Source organism: Phaethon aethereus (assembly GCF_964289735.1).
Source record: "Phaethon aethereus genome assembly, chromosome: 1".
In the NCBI taxonomy this organism is placed as follows: Eukaryota; Metazoa; Chordata; class Aves; order Phaethontiformes; family Phaethontidae; genus Phaethon; species Phaethon aethereus.
In genome coordinates this window covers 28,478,858-28,498,482 of record NC_138575.1, presented here as the reverse complement: position 1 = coordinate 28,498,482, position 19,625 = coordinate 28,478,858, and the positions used below count along the sequence as shown (strand labels likewise).

At 50.2% G+C, this 19,625-nt stretch overlaps 1 protein-coding gene across 1 annotated transcript; it reads right to left on the bottom strand.

The window, feature by feature from the left end:
* Positions 1 to 1,742: 1,742 nt before the first annotated feature.
* Positions 1,743 to 17,892, bottom strand: WNT2 (Wnt family member 2; the record flags this gene model as incomplete). Its single annotated transcript, XM_082005256.1, has 5 exons — positions 1,743 to 1,972; positions 9,581 to 9,845; positions 12,856 to 13,133; positions 16,284 to 16,507; positions 17,813 to 17,892. The coding sequence occupies 5 exons, from the start codon at positions 17,890 to 17,892 to the stop codon at positions 1,743 to 1,745; spliced, it is 1,077 nt and encodes a 358-aa protein (XP_081861382.1).
* Between the last annotated feature and the right edge of the window lie 1,733 nt (positions 17,893 to 19,625).

Below are 19,625 nucleotides of genomic sequence, written 5' to 3'. Positions count from 1 at the left end.
CTGTGTACTGTAACTGGAACATTATCTTATTGTCCCAATAAATACCTTTCTGGATCCTCCTAATCTTTTAATGCCAGCTGTGCCTTTGGGAGATGACTTGCCCACTTTAATGATACGAACTTCATCCAAAGCCTTTCAGATGTAAATGACTGTTCTCTCAAGAACACCGAATGCAAAAAAACCCATTTTGTTTAAATATTCTTTTTAAAAAAGCATTACCAGAGTACTTGCCTTACTTTATGGCCATGTATGCTACTTCTATATTACTTTTTAACACAGTTTGTACCTGCTAAGGTTCATCCAGTCTTTCCATTTTCATACGGAAGTTTTCCATCCATCTACAGTATGTTCTGTCACCCCTTCAGCCTCCTTTCCCTACACAATTTTTTCATTACCTTGCCCAAATCTGTACTTCATGGGTGCTGTTCCAGAGCCTCATTAGATTTATTGGCCCCATCTTTCATCTTGGCTCATTTTCTGGTCTCTGCTCCAAGGAGAGAGGGCTGATTCCTGTCTGACCGCCCCCCTCTCCTGTGAGGCCACGATTTCTGGGCCACAGGAGCCTGCACGTCTTTCCAGCACTTTGCTGTTTTGTGCTGATCCCAGCCCAGCATATGGACCTGGCACAACCTGCAACTGCCTCCATCAGAGGCCAGTGCACCCTTCATCACAGGTGTGAGTTTTTGCAGAAAGTACTCGCTGAAAAATCTCATTTGGAAGTCCCCATCTGAACAGAAAGTATCATTCTGAACACATTTAATAGATTTATTTAAAAGAACATAGAAGTTGATAGACTCTTTAGAAACCCCATTGTTACTGAGACAAGGTATTTCCTTCTCCATCAGCTTTCTGCAAATGTTTTTCTGCTTATTCAGTAAGTGAAAAATAGAAAACCTTATCCTCAAGTGGTTGAGTGTCCTATACCCAGCTCTCACCTGGCTGAGAAACAAATCTCTTCGATCCTTTAGATCACAAAAAAACTCAGCAGTTAATATTAATGACCTCTTAAAAGCTTTTAAGGCAAGTTTTCACAAATATATAACCAAGACATTTGCTTTGACTTTTTAATAGTTTATGAAAACATTTTGGTTGAATACATCTTCTGCAGTTGTCTTTGCTTTTCACCATGGGCCAATTTCTACCCTATGGGAATGCTAACAGTGGCCAGGGTGGCTTCAGGTGACCACCTCACTGCAAACTCCAGTCCACCAGGGATAGACAAACACACCTCCAGTAAAGCCTTTCACCCAGCCAGGCCCCAGATTTTCTCTCATTGAGGAATTGCCAACCGGTGCGCAAACTCGCGAGCACTTTGGTATCCAGGGCACGACTGTGGCCAGCGCAAGATCCTTTGGAATATGCTTGAGCAAGCTCAGCCCACGCAGTTGGTGGTGGTGGTCTTGTACGAAATGCCCCATCTTTGCATCTTGCCGTGTTCCCGATGGCAGGAATGACGTGCCGCAAGGAGCCTCCAGGAGAGTTGCGTGTTGTTTGGAAGAGTCCCAGCAGAAGTACGTCCTTCCAAAGCTGCATCAGTTTATGCACGAACAACTCTGCAGCAACACTGTCATGCAGACATGGGAAGTAAATGCTGCAGAGTTTGTACTTACTATTCGGCAGCTTCTGTGCAATGACAGACAAAGGCAAAACTGGCGTAAAAGTAAAGAAGACCTTGGATGCATTCCCCACACGGACCGGGAAGGGCGAAGGCTGCGGTCCTCATGCATCAGTAGCCTGGTGCATCATGTCCGGGAGATCCAGCCAGCACTCTTCGGCGCTTTGCAGGTGTGAATATCTACCACTTCTAGGCAGTCCTGGCAGCGCACAGCACAGCACCAGTGGAATTTGCACTCGCATTTTGTCATTCTGCTGACGCGCGAGGTGTCATAGCCTCTGCCGCAGCACATCACTTCGCAGCTGTCCATGCCGCGGGAGGTTTGGTTACAAACCCGACCAGCTGTCCCAAGGGACCCTACAAAGGAAATGTAGGACAGGTCAGGAGGTGGATTTTAAGGAAGGACAGAAAGCATATGAAAGCAGGTAAAGGAGGTATAATTTGCAATGTATTTGATCCTTCAACATCACATCACCTGGGATTCAACATCAAGCCAGAGAAATGCCTATAATAAGGTACAATTGCTCTCAGATTCTCAAATTTACGCTGGAAATCAGCTCTGGAGATGAGAAGAAGTAGAACGGACCAAATAATACTTCAAGTCTCTGCCTGATTCTGTTAGTATCATCGTGCTTTGCTTCACCTGCCCAGAGCACCCCTTTCCTCTCCAGCGAGCAGATTCCCCTCCAGGCAGCCGTGCAGCCCCTCCTGCCCCTGTGTCCAGTCCCCCAGGGCTGTGTGAAATGGGGCACCCAGGAGGAGCACCCCCCCTGCTGCTCAAGGGCTCTGCAGGGGACCTCTGGGAGGGCTGAAAAAGGGGAGGCCGCTAAATTTGGTGGCTGCAAGGGACACGCTGGGCAGAGCAACCACACTGCCGGTGGTGAAAGGCTTTGCAGAAGTGGGCACAGAAGCACCCCAACCACTTGGCATCACCGCTACGTCCCCCCACCGCCCCTGTGCCCACCCGTTCAGTGGCAGCTGAAGAGTGGCTGCTCCGTGCTCCTCATCTCTGTGGGGTGAGCACCCAGGGTTCTTCTCTTTCTTAATAGAGATTAGGAGAAACTAAATTACAGCCTGCTGCGGACAGAAGGAGGGGTAGGGGAACATATCCCACCTCTTCATGTTCTTAGGTCTCTCCAGAGTGGCTGAAATACCTCTGCCCATCTCCACGTGGCACAAAATGGCTCTTTAAGGCATGTCTTAGCCCAAACAGCTACGGTACCGCATAGGAGCTGCTGCTCATCTAGCACAAACTTATCTTAGGATTCACTTTAGGATCTGTACCACAGCTGTGGACAGATTATCATTATCCATCTGAAAATTCATGAATACTGATTGCTTCACCTAATTTCTTATGTAGTCCTACTATAAATGAATTTCAGGTATAGCTACGAGATGAACATTGTTCTGACATTTTCCCTAGACCTGATTATAGCTCCATTCTTCTGTTCTTGGCCAAAATGGGATTCCCTAAATATTGACTGCGGTCATTAAATGCACTGGAAACATTTTACAAAGTGCATTCACAGGTGTACAACAAACATGAACAATTTACCTTCTTAAAGAAAGAAAAATACATGCAGACGTTAATTCAAATGTGCGTGAGCTAGGATAGCAAACCAATCAATCAATTAATAAAACTTAAGCTGTAATTAACCTGTAATTATTAAAACTCTAACACACATAAATTCTAATTTTCTTTTTTTTCCCCCCTATGGTGTACTTATGGTTGCATGTACCACCGCTGCTGTACTGAAGCACATCACAACATCCGTGGCCCCTCCATCCCCTGCTGTCCCCGGCACCTGGGAGACTTCGTGTCTCACTTCATGCAGGAGTGTTTTGGTCCCTAGAAGGCACCTCAGCCTTCTCTCCCACAGCCTATATTCCTGTATTTCTTGAAATATTTAAATATTCATCGCGTAGAAAGAGACACCTGGAAAGCTTCAGTATCAATTCACTCGTCCAGGTCTACCGTGGGCAGACCAGAAGGGTGCTGCATGGCCACTTGCCCCCTGGGCTCAGCGGGTGCCCACAGCCGCCCCGGGAGCCACTCGCTGGCTGCTGCCGACGGCGGAGACACCGGCCCCGGCTCGGGGGTCCTGAGCCGCGACGGTGCTGCTGCGCTGGCTGAGCGGAGACCTGCTGAGCCACCCGAGAGGGAAGAGGCAGAAGGAGGAGAAGACACGTGGAATGGAGCCAGAGACGGGTTCCTGCATCTGCAGCCCGATAAATCCCGGATCTCCTCACGCCGCTGCCCGTGGACCAGGCCTCCGCGTAGCATCCTTGGGGAGGCCGCTGAACAGCCCTTTAAAGTAAGCTGCTGCTGTTTGCCGAGCACCTCACACTGATGTAAAAACCAGGGCTTGCGCCGGGGAACCAGCAGCAACTCCCGGGCTCCTGTCCCCACAGCCAGTGCCGGCACCCGAATCCCATGCGAGGGGTCCCAGAGAGGAGGAGGAGGGGCACCCCCAGCAGTGACCCGCAGGGGCACACGCCACGCCCAGCAAGCCCTCTGCCACGCAGCTCCCCCCGCAAGGCCAGCTGCACCGGGGCAACCTGCACGGCGGGCAAAGCAGCGATGCCAAAAGGCCTTTCCCAGATCCCTTCTTCAGGAATTGCTCGGCCCTGGGGGAGAGAGACTTCCAATGGCCGCCGGTGCCCCTGGTCGTGGCAGGGCTGAGGGCTCGGGGCACACGGAGCTCCGCGATCTGCCTGTGGCCCCGTAGGAAGCCCGTGGCAGAAAGCAAACCAAACGCTGCTGCCCGGCTACCGCGTTCTCCTCCGTCCGCGACGCCGCGCAAAAAGCCGTGACATCGGGACGCAAGTGCCGGTGCTCGCGTCAGCCCACAGCAGTATCCGCCCCAGCCCAGGCTGTGCACAACACAGCCGAGTAACCGCTGTCGCAGGGGCTCGCCCTGCCCTCGCTGCTCAGACGGAAACAAGGGACAAAGGCCAAGCTCGTGACACGTGGCATTAACGCTCTGCGTTAGGAATTCTGTTTGAATTCCTGCTTACCTGCATGGGCACCCCTCACTCCCGTCTGATCCCCCCCTTGCTCTCCGCGCTGCTTTGCCCCGCTGACAGGGCCCAGCCTAAAGTCCTGGCCTGCCCCGGCCGCGCAACGCCGAGCGATAGAGGCCAACGGCCACGGCCCGGGTTAGAGTTCAAACCCCTCGGAGCTTTGCTTCCTGCCTGCGGCTCGCGCGAAACGAGCCGGCTGGCAGCCTTCGCCCAGGAAGGGCGAAGCCGCTCTCCGCCCGGCGCGCCTCCCGACCGGGAGCAGCGCGGGGCCGTGCCGCCCGGCTGCAGGGGGTGCAGGAAGACCCCACGTCCCCTCCGCCCGAGGCCGCGGTGAGGTGCAGGAGCTGCCCCGGGAAGGTCCGACCACATTCCTCAGCTGAGGCACCGGTTAGTTTCCAACTCGGAAGTTCTCCTTTCCAGACGTTTGGAGAAACCGCGCAGCAGCAAAGGAGAACCTGAGTGGGCTGCGCCCGCTGTTTCAACAGGAGTTCTGCCACTGCCTTCACAACCGAAATGATTTCAGCTGCCAACAGAGAGCCAGAAGCCGGTATCACCTGATACTGCCCACAATGCAATGTCAACATTTACAGAACGAGGCAAAAGAGAAACCAGGCTCAGACAAAGGCTTAGTTTCTGAGCAAAACCAACGTTTTTTAAAAGTTCAAACAGCATCTTCAGCATCTCTGCAGCTTCTCCTGTGAGAGAGAAAATGAGCAACAAGTGACAGCGAGCAGCCAGGCAAGTTACCGCGCTCCCCGGTGGGCACTCACGTACCCAGGTGATGAAGACAGCAGAAGACACTAAACAAAATAAAGCAGTTTTCTGACCTTTGCCTGCTACCTGTAGTGCACCTCCTCATCATTTAAGGGGCAGGAGTATGTTCTAACTTGTAAAAAGTTTTCACGCACCTCTTTGTTTTTATTTCAAGTGCTGCAATTGCCGTGCCAACACACAACATCACACTTGCCAAAACATCCACAGCTTTTAATGCTGCTAACTTTACGGCCCATACATCAAACCCTTTCTTTTTGGTTTGCACAGTTGTTACCGCAAACATACGGTAAGTTGAAAAATATTTTTTCCCACTCCTAAAGCACTAAAATGTATTTATTCTTTCATAACCTAATATTTTCCCTTCTATTTCTATTGATTAAAAATGTGGCTTCAAGCTATGAAGTTCATTATTTGACTTTCCCCTAAAAGAAAAAAAAAGCAGCGAAGACCCTGACAACAATAAACTAGATTCCACATGAGTGTTGGGGGAAAAAAAGCAAATATTCACAGAAAAGTTGCTGTGAAGCTACTTTTTAAACTCAAGAAAGATTCAGGTGGAACCTACGTACAACAGCCCAGCACCGCAGGGCTGGAGAGGACAAGGGCTGTTGGAGGCAGCCTTGTCTGGAAGGGCTGGGATTTCCCAGGCCAGCAATGAAGAGACAGCAACGTGCTGATAAAAACAGCTTCTCTGGATTCAGTTTAGAGTAAACATGTGTCTCGCTCTAATTTCCATAGCCACTGATAGCTGTCGTAACCTCTCCGCTCCCAGGGGCTCTTGGGGCCATTGCGCCGCTCCCTTGCCGGACGGCGCTCGGAGGAGAGCTGCCCTGACGGAAGTCATCGCAAGCTCCACCGTCAGCTTGAATGGGGCTGGGACTGCACCCTACATGTTTGCAATGCATAAACCGGGAGATACGGGCCAAGAAGCCGCACAGGGACTGCCTGTATGTGGCTAACCTCAGCGAGAAGTTTTTGACATAGGTCAGGATTGGTTTCCCTCCATGGGTTACATACCGCAAGTACTAACACATCTTGCCCAACACCAATACTTTGCAGGCTACGCTTTAATTTCACATTTTTCTTTTACTCTGCACTTGGCTTCATTCATCTTAAAAATGCAGCAAATGGCTTATGTGGGGCAGCAGGGGAAATAAATAACATGAAAATAATCCTGTGAAGGACCCAAAGCAGGTCACCCTGGGCGTGTGGTCTGTCACCCAACGCGCAGCTCCCGGGGGCTGTCCGCAGCACTGCACGTGCACCTCCACAGTGCTTTCCACCAGGAGGCCAGGTGTGGAGGATCCTCAGACCCAGCCGCAGCACCCTCTCCACCTGTTTGGGACACAGGAGATGGCCACCGCATTCCAGGTACACAACCCACACCCCACACGCAGGCAGAGGTAGCAGTGCTGGCTTTGACAGTGCCCGAACCAGGACCACGTCTGTGTGGGGAGAAACCTACGGATGACTCGAAGCACATGGCACATGGGTTTGCAGCAGGTCCTGAGGGAGTCCTGCAGCAGCCTGAGAGCACCTACATGTAGACACAACCTGCCTCTGTCCCACCACCACCTCCACGTGGCCGAAGCCTCATTGCTACCAGAACAGTTGTGAACAGTCAACACCCGCTCACCAAGGCCATCCGGCCCCTTGTCCACCACCTCCACCTTGGTGGTCCAGCGGCCTCCCCCAGCCAGGCTGTCAGACCCAGGGGGGTGTATTCAGTCCCAGCTCCCACCGGTGGCCGCCACAAGAGCCAGTGCTAAAGGCCCCGATGGCAGAAGACAAGACGTGGTTTTTTGGATACGCTGCTGGTGATACAACCCCTGAGCACCTTTAATTTACGGGTTCACACGCGTTAGTGCACCCAAGCCACAGAGGACACTGGCTCGATTGTTTTATGGTTTGTGAAGCTGTCTCCTGGTCAAGTTGTGACACTTCATAAGATTTGCTCTGGGAATCCTTCGTTCAGACCCAATACTAACCAATCCCCAGATATACTTTTTTTTTTCCCCCCGAAGCACTAAGTTGCTTGAATCCCCCAGAGAATGAAAGGCAGGACTCCATTCAAGGACACCCTAAAGCGCTGTGGCGTTAGATTTAGCTGACACTGAGGTGCTCCCCACCTATTTCCAAACTCAGACTTCCACAATCTCATTTCCTTTCCAGTCATTTAGCAGGGCTGACATTCTGCAGTGCTCAACAGGGCAAACCAAAGGTAATAAAGGAAAAATGCTGCTCAGTTGCTGAAATTACCTCTCTCAAAGCCAAATCAGTTTTTGTTCGTCTGATTCTTTCTCCGCTCCACGCGAGCAGCAGTGCACCCCGCATCCCGTTAGAGGTTTACTGTAGCTTGCCAAAAATGTGCTCTTCCAAACAGCCACATTCTCTGAATTCTGGGCAGCAAAGGAACACTGCCTCATCCACAACTTTATCTGGAGCCAAAGAACATGTCAGGCTCTGCCATCTCTGAGCAGGCTTGACAGCATCAGGCACGCAAGTGTAATACACTGCGGTGAAAAATGCCCACTCTCCTCCATGATAACAAGACTGACAGATGAGATGGAGCTTCGTACAAAGAGATATTAAACCTTTTGACATAGAAATGGGTCGCATACGGGCTTTCTTTTTTGGGGGAAAGAAATCACAATGAACGAGGCAACTTGAAAAAATTAATTTTTGAATAAACCCTAGTCTGCAAAGTCAGTCTCTGCACAATGCCACAATATACCCATTTATTCACTTGGATTGAAGTATTAAACTTCACAGTATCGGTCACTGTTCAAGGAACAATTTGCGCTTGTGCAGGTCATAAGCATCACCTGCAAGATCCATAAATAACATCCAAAATGACGTTGACTACTCAACTAACCAGAAACACTATACAATATAAGCATCTTGGATGAAATTCTGGGTTCACTGAAGTCAATAGTACATGACCAGGATTTCACATATTGTTCTTATTTAGGTACAGTTGTTTTGCAATGCTTATTCCAAATAAACTTGGATTGTAAATACGCAGTGGTGCCAAAAAGAGTTGAGCTGCGTTGCTATCCAGATACTTGCAGATATGTCATACCGGGTGCAATCTGGTATGTTATACAACCTATTAATTAGCTCCACAACATCTTTCATACATTACTCAGTCTGGCTCTCTTTTCCAAATTTCTGGTTTTCCACTTGCTAGTTTTTAATTGCCACATCAGGAAGTACTATACACAGGTTAAGAACCATTAGCAGGACTCCTGGTGCTTAGCAGTGCCTTGAACCCTGTAACACTGTTAAGGGTGTCTCTATTGAAATCTCCAAAAGTAGAAAAATCCAGTGTAACACTGGATGGAGCAGCAGCCCTGATACTTTACCTCTTCCAACTGGGCCTGGCACAACTCTTCAGAAAATGTGATGGTTATCATGGATGGAGCCAACGCTGTCTCGTAAAGAGGAATAAACAGCTTTATCACTCAATGCAGTGTGCTGTGCCCCACCGACCTCTGTTCTTTCACCCACCTGCACGTCCTCCAGCTGCCTTGCACCATGTTACCGACAGCTGCATTGACCGGTGCCAGCATGGTTTGCACCAAGCTGCTGTACCTCCTACGTGACCGATGGGGAGAGGTGTGTCTACAAATAGGGGGTCCACGGTCAACAGTGAGCTGCGGGGAATGTGCAGATAAAGGAGGACACGGGTGTCTTGGGAGTCTGCAGCAGTAGCGTAACACTATGGAAGAGAAGCAATGCGACAGGAGGTGGTATCATAGGGACATCAGGGGACTTGGGGCTGCTGTAGTTACGTCTGGCAGCTCTGGAGTGAGCTGCGTGATACAAGAGTGTCTGTGGCTGTGTACGGTATGGACCTGCCTCTGGAGCATAACTCAAACTTGTCCTAAAAGCAGCTTTTGCCTTGCAGAGTCTCCAGAGCTCCACAGCATCTGGAAGAAACTGATGAATTATGTTAGGACAACTGGCTGTCGTACATCTAGGGACGCTGAGGAGCTATTGTTCTGGTACAGAGCAGTCCTTCCAAAACATCTTCCTGCCTGTTCCCTGCTGGTTACATGCATGGATTTATATATATGTACACACTCAATAATAATGATAATTTTTTGACCTTCAAAGCACAAATGTCTGAAATAAAACCATTCACATGTAACGATAGAGGCTTACCTACATCCCTGTCCCTGATACAGTAGTCTGGAGAGCTTTCAAAGTATACCAGGTCATTCTTAGTTGGCTTCTTAAATCTCTTATTAGCCACAGTGAAACCCGTGCCATCTTGATTCATGACCACCTGAATCGCTCCATTGTATTTCTTCCATAGATAATCTCCTGTTTTCCTAAAGTCTGCCATGGCCAGCCAACAGGTCCTTAGAGTGCATGATCCACTCACACCGTGACATTTGCACTCCTGTTTCAAAAACCGCTTCACGGCCTGTTTAGAAACGCAGTAAAATATACACAGGTAAAACAAACTGCAATTTATGCTTCTCAGCCCTTTTCCAGTCGTCCTGTAATGCCAGGTTTGCAATGGGTCTCAAATCACGGTCTGTAGTGACACCCACTGGTAGCATCAAGTCATCCCCACATGGTTGGTCTGCTCTGGTTGCTTGACTCAACCGTACACACAATCCTCTGGCTGGTGGGCTTACCTTCCCCGCTCCTGCCAGTCATCCCAAGGATTGAGATGGTCCATAACACTAGGACACAGACTGGACAGTAGGAAACGATCTGGAAAATGGGCAGAATCACTCAGCCCCTTGGTAGGCGAAGTACCCCGTGTCCCCACCATTCCCGCGTTGCCATGCTGACCCTCTCTAGCTCACCTTCATCAAGTTGCCCTTTGCCCTGAGTAGTGTTTCAACTATTGTCTCGAATCCACAGACCTTTCATATTAAAACGATTTTGCAGAGACTGTGCAAAGCATCGTACCTGGGCTAGACGTCAGATCTATGTAAAATTTTAAAATACAATATTTTAAAAATGCTTATAAACCTTTTAACAAATGTTAAGGTTTAAAAACCTTTTAAATTTAGAATAAAACTATCATTACCATGAGTTGGAGAGATCTCCTTCATCATTAATTTACTGTCTGGCTATCATTAAAACCATTTCAGCTTCATCTCAGACATTTAAGCTATCTGTATGATGTTGGAGAAAACCAGATGGGTTCATATACAAGAAATAATTCCACCTTCTGAGGATATGGATATTTGATCTATAAATATTATGCCTTAATAATAATGAATAATGCCTTATTCACAAAATATGAACATTTTAGAGTTTGTACCAGAGGAACAACATCATGTGAGGAAGGTAAGAGAGAGGAAAGCTCCACAATTAGGAGGGAGACTGATGCTGAGCGGGGCAGCATTTTTCAGTCAAGCACTTAGTAATAAAGTGAGAATGTGTTATAAAACCAAAGTATTTCTAATTTTCTTTCTTTGCAACTTTTAAAAGATTTGATTACTTCAAAGAAGTCACTGTCATTCCCACAGCCCCACTTCATTGCCAACGGCACTATCGCAAAACTGGGATTCTGCTCAGAAAGGGATTTAAGCAGATGCTTGGTTTTAATTATCTGAGTAGAAATAAGTTAAACTACTTGTACGTTTAAAACAACTTGCTGGACTGAGGCATAGAATAGCAGAAGTAGCACACAGGGATGCAGGATTTTTTTTTTCAGTGATGTGCTGATTTTTTTGCAGATGATATACTGATACACAGCATACTATTTTGTGTGATTCATTTGGGATTATTATAAATATTTCTTCAATGTATTTATAAAACAGTAAAATCTCAGTAGTCTAGTTTTAAAAGAAACCTAATAACACAGGCTTCACTTTTTGGGGATGAGAAAAAGCCAAGGGCACAGCTGGCCTTACCCAGGTCCGGATGCCAGGCTTGCCAGTGGGCTGAGGTGGTGAGGTCCCTGCAAAGCTAAACCTGCACTACTGCACTGTGGATACAAAAGAGCATCCTTTTCTATAAAGCAGCTCCTGAAGTATATGTATTGACTATTTTTAATCAAACACATTTATTAAAGTCTATCTTTTTTCTTAAAAAAAATGCAAAACCAATCTATCTGCTTACCACTACAGTCTTATTATTTGGCATATTTTTTTTTAAGCTTCGTAAGGTACTCAACTATTTCAGAAAGTACTTCCCAGCATGGAGCTAATTAACCCCTATAAAGTCTCTGCTTGCATTGTAGACTGCAGTTTCTTTTGGATGGTAACATAAATATAGCCATAGTATTGCATATGCATGTCACTGATCTGAATAGCCTCATCTGTCCATATTACATATGAATTACACCTGCTGGTAATAAACAGGTGGAGGAAAGATGTTGAAGGAAAATATTTATCAGAAAAATCATCTACTTGCAGTACAAGTCATTAAAATTTGATCTTTTCTTCTAATAAGAGCTAGTTAATATAGAACAATTTTGCATTTTATGAAGGGAACTTTTTAACACAAAAATATCAGAATATGAACAATTTACTTCCTACTGAATATATGTTAAGGAAAACCAAAGACAAGAAACAAGAAGTCTCTACAAATCATTTTAGAAGTGCTTAGTCTAGCACTATAAAATATTTTTCTGTATTATTTCAGATGTTGTGGATGCAGCAAATTTTGAATATGTTTTGAATAATGAAACAGTGTATTCCAGTTTCTTGCACTGTTCTTACTATTTATAGCTACCACCACAAAATGTTAGTGCATGTATTCCTCAGCCCTTGCACCAGCAGTGGGCAATACACCTGGCAACTACTTCTTCTACTCACCTACAATGGAAAAGTACAGGCTCTTTTTGTTGAAATTCAGGAATGATATTTTCATATAACATTTAGAAAAGGAGTTTCTTTAGAGCAAGTCATGCCCCAAGACCAACGCCTTTTGGCAGGACAAGTATTTTGGATTTATTTTCTCAAAAAGTGAAGTAATTGTATTTTATCTCGGCTCATTTTGTGTTTAGGTTTACCCTATACATACGGGAATGGAAAGGATGGGTTTTTTCTCCAACGCTATTTTGAATTTGCTCTTTAATAGTCAAGCCTCTTCTTCAGTGTGGTCTTCAGCCTCCCTTAGGAATTTCTGTTCTCTATTAACCAAAAGTAAAACTCCTCCTTTTATAAGGATTAAGCTCAAAACAAAACCTGCATCCAAACTGATCCTGCAACAACTTGGGCTCGCGTTTAACTTCCCACACAGGGAGCCACCGAAAGGGACTCGGGCAGGAGCACTGTTAAGCAGTCGCACTCAGTCTGCTTGGAGAATCTTGGCCACGCCGAACCTCCAAGGGAGACAGAAATCGCACCTCAGGCTCCCACTCATCCCACACCTCTTCCTAACTGCTGAGGCCACTCAGCAAGGGCCAAGCGTTACCTGCCCCAGACCCGCGAGAGCTCACTGAGAGCATCTGTCGGGTGGACACCCACCTTCCTTCCAGCTCTGTTGTTGTGAAGGTTCATCAGCGCCCTTGCATCTTTTCCTTTCCGTTCTTTGGCATCCACGAAGGCTCTGGCAAATTTAACACCATAGTCGATGTTATCGCTGCAGCCACCCCAGTCAAAATGGCCCTTGCTGTCCTTGGCAGAGCCTTTCTTCTTGGGATCGCAGGAGCAGGATTTCAGCTCCCCTTGGCTACATGCCCTGGTGATGGCAAAAACAACCCCAGCGGAGGAGATGGCATGTACAAAAGCAGATTCCCGACTACCTGAAACAAAAAAAGTAATTTTAAAAATCATTGGGTTAGTTAGTTTGAGTGGCTATCCTAACTCCAGCCAGTTAGCCTGGACTTTTTTGCTGAGCAAAAGATAAAACTGGGCTGAAATCACACAAATACACGTTCCCTGGAGCCAGAATTAGTCATGGTTTAAACTTGGACCCCTCCCTGGTAAAAGCTCATCAATATAGTGTTAGAGTTGGAAAACATTAAACGTTTGCTTCTGATATTGATTAATACACTTTCATGGATCGGTTGTTTTGCGCAGATACGTGACTAGGACAGCTGGTATTTCTATCGTGTTTCATCAATTTAGAAAAATATATGAAGTGCTATCTCAGAGATAGGTTTAAGAAATTATTTAATAGGGACACTGGAACAACATGCACATTGCAAAATACTGCAAAAATCTCTTGAAACTAGCTTTTCATCTTCCGAAGCACTTGGAATAAACTTTGCTGCTTAAAAGATGGTAGGAAGAAATCTTGGGTGTTATTTTTTGAAAACAAGTTAAATTTAGGTTCTCTGCCTAGAAGCAAACCCGGTAACTGCAATTCACACAAACAAGTTCCGTTAAATCAATGGCACTGCTTGTGTCATGCTCAAGGCGGGATCTGGCCTGGCAGCTGTGACTTCTACAGGCCAGCTGTTTGGGCAGTTTTCCCTCCTCTTAACGAAGATACTTTATTATACCAAAGATTATCTGCATTTCTAGACTATGCCTACTCTTAGGCTATCGGGTACATATTTCAGTGCAGTAATTGCTTAAGTTTATTTTAAGATGTAGTGATTTCAAATATAGAGCTATGTTATATTGGCACAATTCTATTCATGGTAATGGGATATTTTCATACTTTAAAAGTTTTTTAGCATGGAAAGCATGAGAAGTAGATTTTTGTGCAGTATCGAAGGTCACTAGCAGGGAGAGACACCCATTTGGAGAACTTGTAAGCCTTAAGTAATGTTAGCACAGTAAAGTAGGACCCCAAAGAGAGAATGTTACCTGTGATTTTATCGTAGGGGCAAATAGGACAGCACTACACCACGTAACTTACTACTTAGTATTTCTATCCCAGTAGCATCTAGATGTTTAAATAGGAGTCAGCCCTGGACTTCGTGTGCTGTGGAAACCTTTGGCAAATGGCAGCTAAAAGCTTGTCAAAGGACTGGGCAAACCCTGCCCTCCCTACCCCGTCTTCAAAATCAGGCAGGAGATGGCTTGTTACAAATCACGCTCTATTGAAGATTTCATTTCTGAGAAAACGTATTCATCTACACTATTTGAAGGGTTAATTAAAAAGAAAGACTTGATGTCGTTGGAAGAGAAAGTTTCATTTGAGTTTATTAAACTAACCAAAAACATTTCATTTCAAATTAGAGCAATATCAAGCTGCTTTTCCCATTGCAGTCACTGCCCGATCAGGCTCAGCGTAGAGCTCAGATGCCCGAGGCCTTAAATCTCTCCCACGAGCCAACAGTGAAAACTTCACTTTTGGAAAAGAACTGCCTTTTAACTTTGTTTATGAAATAGCCTCATCAGAATTAGGCCACGTTCTGCCAGACGTGTTTTCCTGAATGTCAGACAAACCTCATCGAGAACTTCAGCTGACGGGCGGTGTTACTGGTTACTCACAAGTAATTGCTAACGGAACGTGAAGCCGGTTACGGGAACCAGCCGCTTAGCAGCAGCAGAGCCTGGCACCGAATGATGCTCTGTGGATGAATCCCACTGCTTGTGTCAGCGTGCCCCATGTCTCCTACCCTCCTCCCCACCCCCACCGGTGGGGCAGTGGCCCCGGGTTGCTTTCCTCCTCCTCCTCCTTCTCCTCTTCCTCCTCCTCTTCCTCCTCCTCCTCTCCTCGCAGGCGCCACGCTGCTCACAGCCTGGAGAGGCTGTCTCGGATGGTACCGGGGACATCCCGGGGGCACAAGTGCCAGGGCAGGGCCAGCCTCACCAGCTGTGTGCCACAGCTGCGTGCCCAGGAGTAGCATTTGGGGAAAAGAGCTGCCATTTAGAAGAATCTCAGCACATTTATCACTTGGGTAAGGACATCCTGCCACGGCAACAGATCTCAGCCCTTTCTTTGAGTCAAAAGGACCATATAGGCTGTCTGAAGACTCACTAGATGCCTCAGTCCAGCATTTAGGTGGCCACAACACCCTGCTTAACCGTGCTCCTCAGGGTGCGAAGAACACTGTAGTCCTCAGCTGCTCGGGGTCTGCCTGGCTCACCCCCACCAGATGTGTCCCTGCTTATCTCTCTCCTAGAGCTCGATCTGAGGGCCCGGCTGTCGCACCCCCGCGGAGGGCAGAGGGCCTGGAGGGCAGCACTGCCGGGCATGGGTGCAGACCCCACACCTCACAGGCAGTGACATCTGTCACTGTGAGGCAGACACACCTCACACGCTGCCGCTGCGCTTCCCCGGTGAAATGCTCCAGCGGGAACCGGCTGGAGAAGGGGTTGTCTTCTGCCATCCCAACGTGCTGGGATCCTGTTCAGGCACGGGCCACCCCATTCAGCCCCTTCAGAGTACCAGCGACCCTAGACGGGGTGGGCTGTGCCGGGAAGACCTCTGCCCAGCTGCTGCATTCTGGCACCTGGGTTTCTCTGTTAGCCCTTAATTTGTGGTTCTGGGGTCCATTATACACACAAAAAAAAAAGGGAGGGGGGCGATGTTGGGAACAGCAGGGCCAGCCCCTAATAGGCCAAAACCCCTTTTCTAAACCTTGCCCACGTCTTTCTGCTCTGATACAGGTTCTTTAAGCAAAGGGGCACCTCTCGTTATCGCACTGTGCTGTTCTGCCGACATTGAGCCCCCAGGGCATAACTGCTCATTCCCCGAAACGCAAAGGGAAGCCTCACCGTGCTCCGAGCACGGGGAACGGGAGAGCGGGGCCGCCGCTTCCCGGTGCTCCCGACCGCGCCCGCGGTCCCACCGTCCCTAAAAACACCCTTTCACCTTTTTTAAGAAAACCTTTAACCCCCACGCCGACCCCCTAAAGCCCCCCTTGCTCCCCTTAACCCGCAGGCGGCGGCGCCGCGACAGGAACTGCGCGGGGGCGCGGAGGCTGCGCGCCCCGCCCGAGCCCGCGGGAAGGCACCTCCCACGCCCCGTCACGCCACGCCCCGCGGGGACTCACTGCGCAGCAGGACGCGGCCGAGGAGGCGCTGCCCCCGCTCCAGGGCGTTGCAGTCCCAGCGGTGCCGGCGGAACTGGTGCTGGCACTCGGCCGTCCAGGCGGCCACGCCGCGGCCGATGGAGAGCATGGCCTCGGGGTGCCGCCGGCACAGCTGCCGCTGCCGGCTCACCAGGCCCGGCACGTTGTCGCACATCACTCGCGACGAGCCCACGGCCCCCATGTACCTGCGGGAGGGAAGGGGCAGGGCAGCGCCGGCGACCCGCGGGGACACCCCCCCGAGCCCCGGGCACCGGCTCCGGGGGAAGGGGTGTCCTCAGCGCCCTGTCTGGGGGCGGCAGCCCCCGGCGGGGGCATCCAGAGCCGCCGCTGCCTTTTTTTTTTTTTTTTTGTGGAAATCCTTCAAAATTCGTCGCCGACGCTGCATTTTTTTAATAACGAGAAGCCTTTAGGAGAAGCTCAAACCCCGCTATTACGTCTCCGTGCAGTACTTAAAAAAAAAATCCAACAAAAAGCCTTGACAAAAATTAAATTACATCATCATCTGTATCCAGATGGTCTCTATTAGTCCTGAAATGTTTCGAAAGGTACCTTTTATAAGACCCAAACTACTATAGGTGTCTTTTGAAGGGATCAAACAGAAGAAAATATCCTTTTCTTGTATTTTCATACGATCATAAAATCGTTAAAGCCGTGACTTCCCCCACCCCCAAAATATATATATATATTTAAGCGGCATTTAACAGACATCATGACAAAAAAGCCACCGCAATAAATAACGTTTATATGGCCACGGACACAGATAGTCATTTTACTGAACTATGCTCAGTCTGATAAATCAGGTTTTGATTCCGCGTCAGCCACTGTCGAGGTTAAATGTGCTCCCCAAGTTTATAAGAAGCGGTTTAACCCCTCTTCTACGCCAAGACTTTTCAGTCTGGGCTTGGTTGGGGTCCCCAGTTTTGAGGGGCGGGATGCCGTTTCCATTCTAACCCGTTACACGACCCCGTGTTTTGCAGCTCGCTTGGACGCCCCGCAACGAGATCAAATCTCGTGAAGTGGGGTCCTGCGCTGCCCGCGGCGCTCCCCACCCTTTGCACTTGCAGTTCGCAGTTCAGCGAGGGGAAACTTGGAAGGAGGGAGGGGACGGGGAGAGCGAGGAAGACGGGGAAAAAAGAATAATATAAATAAAAAGAAATTAAAATCCCTGTTGTAGCCAATTCCCAGCTGCCGGCGGCAGCAGCGCTTCTTCCGCGCACCTCGGGCGAGCTCCGCGCAAGCCTGCCCGTCGGGCAGAGCCGGCCGGGGGGTGCCCCCCCGCCCCCGCCCCGTCCCCCAGCCCCGCTCTGTGCTTAGGGGAAAGAGGAGGACGCGGAGCAGGGACAGGGTGTGGAAGGAGATGCCGGGACCGTCTAATCTCCGCTTGTACGAGCCTGCGAGAGAGAGGCTCCCCTCCCGCCCCCCAATTTACAATTAATCCAACCCCACCTTCCCCAAGAGCAAATAAAAATTCCTGGAATTGCACAACTTACCACCATGAGGAGGTGACTGGTGGGGTGGCCCAGACCAAGACCAGGGGAAGAGACCACCAGATCCCAGAGAGAAAGTTCATGTTAGAAACGCTTCGGTCCACATCAGGTCAGTCGCGGGGGGCAGAAGAAATCCCATGTGGAGCAACAGTGACCGGCAGGAGCAAACGCGCCTCGAGGGCGTCTTTCGTTCGTGGATCAAGCGCCTCCGCATCCCCACGCACGGCCGCGGGGTTTATTGATCCCTTCCCGGGGTATGGGGGGTGCCGGTGGGTGCATCGCTCCGCATTCCTCTCGGTGGGCCCCGCACCAAACCCTTCAGGACCAGGAGCTCAGCCCCGCTGCCGTCCCTCATCTTTGCCCTGAGCCAGCTCTTCCCCGCAGCCACAGCACGGCTGAGGGGCTGGTGCGGACTGCTCCCGGACTGGGTGGGTTCCGCTTTGGGTTGGTTTTTTGGTTGGGTGGTTGGTTTGTCTTTTTTTTTCCCCTCCTCTGAAACTCTGATGGACGAAATGATGTCAAGAGACACTGGGGAAGAGGAGGAGGTAACACCTCTGATTAGGCGAGGGGTCCCGAGGAGCCGGGTGCTTTCCAAGCCAGCCGGTTCAAGCGGGCCGGCAGACGCAGCGCGATCCGCCGCGGCGATCACCCCGGCTGTCGAGCTCCGTGCGCGCACCCGCCAACACCGGGCACAGCGGGCCCGGCCCGCGGCTCCGCGCCCCAAGGAGCCGCCAGCGGCGAGGGCCGCCCCGCCGCCTCCGGGCACCGCCTGCGCGGCCCCTCCGCGGGCACCAGCAGCCCCGCCCCGGCTCTCCCTGCCCGCCCGCGCACCGCCGGGACGCCCCGGCCGATGGGCTCCGGCGGGAGAGGACACCCACCCCTCCCCCCCCGCCCCCGCTACGCGCCCCACCGCGGCACTTAAGGCCCAGGGCGGGGGGACCCGCAACGACCGTCCCGCCTCCCCGCCTCAGGCGGCGGCCCCCGCCCGGGGGCGGTGGCCGGGCCGAGGAGCGGGGCCCTGCCTCCGCGGCTGCGGAAACCGCCGAGGGCGGCCGTCCCCCCCCTCCGCGGCAGCGGCTCCGTCCCGGCGCCCGGTCGCCCAGACCCACTGCCCTGCCCTCGTACCCACGCGTGGGGAAAACGCGCTCTCCCACTGCTAAACGCGCTCTCCCACTGCCCGTCAGCCCGCAGCAGGGGAGGTCTCACCCCACGGCATCTCCCCCTTCTCCTCCTGGCCTTCTTACTCCGTTCTTCCCTCCCCACTCGTGCAGCCCTGGCTCCCCTCACCCCCTCCTTACCTTAAACCAGCTCTTCACGGCGCAGGTCTCCCCTCTCCCCCGGTGCAATGAGAACCTCCTCCCTCCCCCCCGAAGTCCACTGAAGAACCTTTCTTCCTCCTCAATACCCCATTCGCTCTTCCCACTGCCGGTAACAAGAGCGTCTTTAACCATCGCAAGACACAGCCAGAGCCCACCAGCAGAACAGCTCCAGTAAGTCAGTTTTATCAGCCCCATTTCACCCACGACACCTGCAGCCATCCTTGAAGGCCAGGCCCCAAGGAAAGGGGTCCCGTCCTTTTGCGCTAGCGCCACTCCAGCAGCACGGGCACTGCTTGCACATACGTATGGCTTCCAGGTGAAGCAGTTCTGACTTCGCTTCCCCATAGATGATGGCTGAGCACACTACTGCTCCTCCAGCAGTACTAGTTGTCCAGAGGCAACTACCGTTCCAGTTACTAACTCCAGCAGGTCTTAAAAGCAACAGATGAGCATTCAACATCTATTTGATAGAGCATTATCAGTGTGAAAAAACACAC